The sequence below is a fragment of the Austrofundulus limnaeus genome, unplaced genomic scaffold (genome assembly GCF_001266775.1).
Source record: "Austrofundulus limnaeus strain Quisiro unplaced genomic scaffold, Austrofundulus_limnaeus-1.0 Scaffold243, whole genome shotgun sequence".
Lineage (NCBI taxonomy): Eukaryota > Metazoa > Chordata > Actinopteri > Cyprinodontiformes > Rivulidae > Austrofundulus > Austrofundulus limnaeus.
In genome coordinates, this window is record NW_013952645.1 from 12,659 (window position 1) to 18,773 (window position 6,115).

General features: G+C 39.8%; 1 protein-coding gene across 1 annotated transcript in view; it reads left to right on the forward strand.

Moving 5' to 3' along the window:
• LOC106525819 (protein NLRC3) overlaps nt 1-2,261 on the forward strand; it is an 11,476-nt gene extending 9,215 nt beyond the window's left edge. The window contains exon 3 of the mRNA XM_014020162.1: nt 1,648-2,261. Coding sequence (XP_013875616.1) covers nt 1,648-1,843 — 196 coding nt within the window. The 3' untranslated portion in view covers nt 1,844-2,261. The remainder of the gene's footprint in view (nt 1-1,647) is intronic.
• Nucleotides 2,262-6,115: the final 3,854 nt, after the last annotated feature.

Consider the following 6,115-nt stretch of genomic DNA (forward strand, 5'->3'; position numbering starts at 1 on the left):
GCAGTATTTCCACACATTCTTGATAATAGTGCAGCTTAGCGACAATAACCCGTGGCTTATCGCCTGACCTGTTTCCACCTGGAGAGCGATGGGCTCAGTCCACCAGTGGCACTTTATCCATCTGTAGGACCTCTGCTAGCAGTTTAGCCACTGCTGAAGTGGAGCCGGATTCTGGCGTCTCAGGAACTCCAATAATCCGCACATTGCACCTTCTCATGCGCCCCTCCATATCCTCACACTTCTTTTTGAGCCCAAAGACTTCTTCTTTCAATTCCAACATGGTGGTGCGCAGAGCAACAACCTCTTCGGACCAGTTTGACAGGCCGTCCTCCACTTCCTTAAGCTCTGTTTAACGTGGTCCAGGTCTGCGCGCAGTAGCATCGTGCCGTTAGCCACCTCCGCTCTCACCGCTTGTAGCTCCCCCTTAATAAGAGTAAACTCTTCAGCCAAAGCCGCTTTTATTTCAGATTTGATCAAAGCTGAGAGATCGGTTTTTATAGCGGAAAGAATGTCAGACTTCAAGGACAGTGTGTCCACCTCGCTGCGGGAGGGAGAGGAGGGTGCCGAAAGTCTGGTTTTAGCTGCAGTCAACTCCGAGGTGGCGTCAAGCCTAACAGCCATCGAGCTAGAATGTTTGCCTTTCCTCGAGCTTGTCGCTATTCTTCTACTCTTCCAGGCAAGAATCACTCAGGGGTCAAGTCCGGATGGACCAAATGTTCAAAACAGCAAGGACATTTAGTATAGAACTACAAACAGAACAAGTCGGAGCAGGAGCCACGCGTTACACGTCTCACTCCTCCGCCATCTTGCCCCGCCTCCCGCTAAGTCTCCATGTAGATACAGTAGTAAAAAAATAACGACGTCCAGCCTGGGTTGCGGAGCACATCGTTCCTAAAGTTACTCGGTCTATACTTTATTTCCAGCTCATTGTTTCCTTCAAAAATAAAAAGTTTCACTGGAGCATCCCAGTCAGAGGCAGGTTCAGATATAAACACTGAACTAAACAAGCAGGTCAGATAATTATTTATTTGACTCTGAGATTAAACAACTTCAGATTCGCTGTGCAAAAAGTAGCATCCGTACTAACTCTAACTCTTTTTTTTGAAGTTTAACTATTAAATCTATGTTGGTTTTATAAACATTACCCCAAAACTCTACACAAAAGGACATATCCGGCACTACAAGTGAAAAATAAAGTGTATGCAGACAACTTCTATTTAACAATTCTTTGGTTTTAAAAATAATTGCAACCAATTTATGTTTTTTGTCTAATATACTCTGTATGTGACTTCTAAGATAGTTTTTCAACAACAATTATTCCCAAGAATTTAATTTACCATTTTTAAACCATGGTTGTACTAAGACAATCTGTACATCTTAATGATACATACAGTATCTGAGAATCATCAGATAAAATGATAATTTATGTAAATTCAAAATAACCTTTACTGTCCATCCATTATCTATACTCACTTCTTCCTTTCATGGTCATGGGGTCACTGGTGCCCATATCCAGCTGTCACAGTGTGAGGGGCTTTACTGTCTGAAAATTAATTATATTTTATAACAAAATTAATCAAATAGTTAAAAATAGAGACTGGATGATGAACTCTAACCCAAATGTTTTTTCAAACATCTTGTCTTCAGACTGACTTCCTGTTTTCTGTCAGAGACAAGCTGTGGAGTTATATCCTCAGTTCTCATCTCTCAGTCCTCCACTCTCCAAGAACTGGACCTGAGCAACAATGACCTGCAGGATCCAGGAGTCCAGCTGCTTTCTGCTGCCCTGAGGAGTCCACACTGTCACCTGGAGACTCTCAGGTCAGGACTGATTCACATCTAACAGCTCACCTGTAGAAGGTGGAGGGAGGAGCTTCAGACAGATGACTGGAGGATTTAGAGCTGCTTCTAAATGCAGACCACAGAACATCATCCAGACTTCTTCTCTTCAAACTGAAAGTTTAGCTTCCAGGTTTTGTCTGATTTTCTCTTATTTAGAAACAGAAGACTGACTAACAATCAAAGTCTCTGGATCAGTGGCAGAGTGTGGAAACTTTTCAGCCTAGGAGTTTAATGGCCAAGACTGGTCCAATTTTTGTACAAATAAAAAATTAGGCAAAGATGTAGCACTAGCATGTAATATTTTTGTTTTCTGTATTCACCGATCAAAACCTGCCTCTTCACACTTCATCAACAACAAAGTAAATGTTTCTGCTGTGGTGCAATAATGTGTACTCAATCACACCTACTGTATATGATGTTCACCTGCATTTATACTATGTACAGTAGCAGCTCTTTAATCTCGCCAGGAGTACAGTTTGACAATCAACTAGTTTCATAGAACACAGTTCAGTTTTGTAGTACACAGGTGGTGCACTACAGGTGTGTTGGTTTATTCTCTGTAAGGTTAAGCAATGAGCATCAGAAGCACTGTAATGTGAGGGGGCATTAGTGGGGGAGGGGGAGTCTTGGGAACCTCCACCAGAAAATTTTGAAATTAGTTGATGCAGTTTCCTGCATTCTGGTGTATTTTACAGGTTCCTAAACATACTTTTACCTACATAAAACACTTGGTTAAATAACTAGAGACAGATTCTAGTTGAATCATCCTGTTTTTAAACTCACTGCTGTGGCTCAGATAATGAAATTTCTCAATCAATTTATCCCAAACGACTTTAGAGGAGAATTTTACTTTATATTGTTTGTTCTTGATTTAGTTTTATTTGTAACATGTCATTGTGCCAAGCATCTGCATGTTAAAAATATTAACTATACAATGAAGAGATCATTTATTTTTCTGATTACAGGTATCATATCATGCATTTAAATCCTTATTTTTCACATCTACGTAAATCACTCACTTATGGTCTATTTAAAATAAAACTGCAACACTTTGGTCTTAATTCCATAAATTACATTTATGGTTTTGATAAAAATCATTTTTACCTAAAATGCAAAATTATATATGTTCAATAGCTTTTCCTGTATGTGGAATGCATTGCCATTGTTGTGTCTTGGTCCGGTTCGGTTCAGTTCTGGGCTTGTCAGCTGCTGGACCCTTCTCGTCTGCTCATCTGCTGTAGGTGGCTCTCTGCTGCTCCTCCCGTCTCTCTTTGTCTGCTCACCGTCTGCCTCTGGCTCCTGGCTGGTTCGCTGGAAAATCAGAGGACTTCCTCCTGAAGACTTGTCAAATGTCAATAAAACTCTAGGCTAACATTTGAATGACGAAAAGGCGATATCTTCAGCTTTAGACATGTTTATTTAGCGAGACATCTGAGACAGGTCCTAACAGCGAGATGTTTACTGAGGCTCTCTAACAAAGAGGCGCGTGAGCGAGCCTGGCGCTCGCTCCCGCGTCTTAAAGGCACAGTACATGAAAATTCACCACATATTCCCCCCTTCGATTCTTTAGAATCGACAAATAATCAAACATACATACATCTCGCATAAAACACACATTGTCCAGCTGAAAATTTTCATTTGCATAATAAGGTAAATAAGATTTAAACTAAAGTTTTAGCCTAAAATTAAATAGGAGCCTATTTAATCCTATTTGCATCCTAATTTAATACATTACTTTAAGGCTAGATAAGCTACGCCTAAAGTAAATAATTCCCGATTCGACTATCCATTAGCCACACCCCCAAACCTCCTGACAGTGACCAAAGTGTCACCACGGGAAATCCAAAGGCCAGCTATACACTAGACATAATCTGATAAGATGCACAGAATCAAAAACCTCCCTCATGAAGCAGAAAGAGGCGCAAAAAGATCCTGCGATCAGAGAAACCTCCACACTGAGCCAATCTTGTGAAAGAATCTCCTTTAGAATTACCAATTAACATTAGCTAATTAAAGGACTTAATACCAATCAAAGTCCTCAGAGCATTCCTTATGCTAATTTAAACAAAAACCTCACTACAACTAAAACATGCAACCTTTATTTAAATGAAAAGCAAAACAAATTATAATGATTAACATATGAAAATCAACCAAAACATAAGTCATGGCATAACACAAACTTCAGAACTTAGACATAAAAAAAACATTAGAACCCAGCTGATATCATGACTGTTCATCTTTGAGGTAGCTGTGGAGCAAATATGGGACAGCTGCATCTTCAGCTTGACAGACTCAGATCAGTGTCCGGTTTGAGTCCATCCATGAGTACGAAAGTTCCTGAGTTGAGCATCAAAGTCCAGTGTCCAAAAGTCCAAAGTCCATTTAAACACCAGAACGCGGCTGTCATCACCTGGAATGACAGAAAACATACGGCAGTCTCTCGTGCAAAATAAATGTCACAATCAAATGGAAATTAAAACAAAAATCAATGACATGTGTCATGAAATCATAACCACAAGCTTAATCACTGAAGCTTATCTCTGAGTTTGTGAATTTTTAACTCTTGTCCACCCCCTTTGTACCAAAACCTCTACATAATGTAAATATGAAGACACAAAAATCCAAAATGGTGGAATCATGACAAAACAAAAATAAAAACAAAACAAAATAAAATCCACAAAAAAGAGTAAATATGTCTTTTCTTTACCAAAAATCAACACAGACATATGTCAAAAAATAGAGTAAATGTCAAAAAATAACAAAAACAGATTATATGTAGGAAAAACTTCAAGAGGGATGTATTACCTTCAGAATGAGCTGAACTACCAAAAATAACAAACAAAAATCACTCTATCTAGAGCCCAAGTCACTTACCTACAAATGAAAATCCAAACAAAAGACATTATTTCTAACCTCCATAAACTAAAAAATAACATGAGAAAACTTCATATCAAATAAAAATCACTCATCCTGACAAACAGAGCCCTCAAATTATCCTCAAAACAAACATCTTAATAAGGGTACATCTCCAGAATTTCCTGATGTACTTCAAAACTCCTCCTCCTCATCTGAACTCGACCTCCCAGCATCACAACACCAACCCACTTCAAAATCAAGGCTTTCGCACACGTCAGCATAACTGTACAACAACAATCCCTCACTAATAGAGCCAACCTCTGTTTTACGTTCAACTTCTGCAAAATCAATTTTACTATTTTATCCACAAACTCCTTTACTACCATCACTCCAAATGAACCTACTCTACTTACCAACCAAGCCATAGCAGTACTTGTTGATTGACAAAGAACAGCACCTGCTAACCTACCCCAGTAATTCAGTTTTTAATCCTCACACAGTAATTACTAACCCCAAAACTTAGTTATCACACAAACGTCTTTGGATCATCTTGAACACAAACAGGATTGTCTGTTTTATTGTGTGGAAGAGGTGGTGGTGGTGCTCTGCGACTCTTCGTAGATCTCGGTTTAGTGCGAGGGGCTGGAAGATGAGAGTTAGCTGGATCTGGGTGTGGTATTAGTTTGATCTTAATCTCATCAGGTTCTTTCATGTTGCTAGTAAAATCCAGGAGAGGACATTCCACTTGCTGTCCTGTTGGGGTCTCAGAGTCCAAGAGATCCTCTGTTTCTGATGCTGATGGATCCAGTTGTTCTTCCGGTTCTGCAGCTTGAAGTAACTCCTCTCTTTCTGGTTCTGATTCTGAAGCAGTCTCCTTATCAGTAACTGGCACGCTGTGTTCCTCTGATATCTCAGTTTTCTCCAGCTGTCCTTCAGACGTCAGCTGTTGTGGTTTACCTGTAGCCAGAACTCTGTTCAGGAAATACTTCATGTTGGAAACCAGAAGCTGTGCTCCAGCTTGATTCAGAGTCATTCCATCAGACCCAAAAAGATGTTTTCTTTCCCAAAATAGATCAAAGTTGTCCACATATCTCACAGAGTGGTCAACACAGAGCTTTTCCAAAAAAACCATTAAGAGCTAACAGTCGGCTGAACCTCTCAGCTCCTCCTCTGACTGTAGGAACAGGTCCACTGATGAACACATCCATGTTTAAATTATTAACAGCATTCAGCAACTGAATAAAATCCTTCTTCATGATTTCTGACTGTCGGTTCATCACTTCATCACTTCCTGTATGAATGATGAGCTTCTTCAGAGTTGGATACTCAGCTGTTGGTCATAATCTGTGTTTATTTTCCTTAGTTTTCTAGTGTTTTCAGTGTTCCCCTGTGTTTCTCAGCCCAGCTGCCCCACATC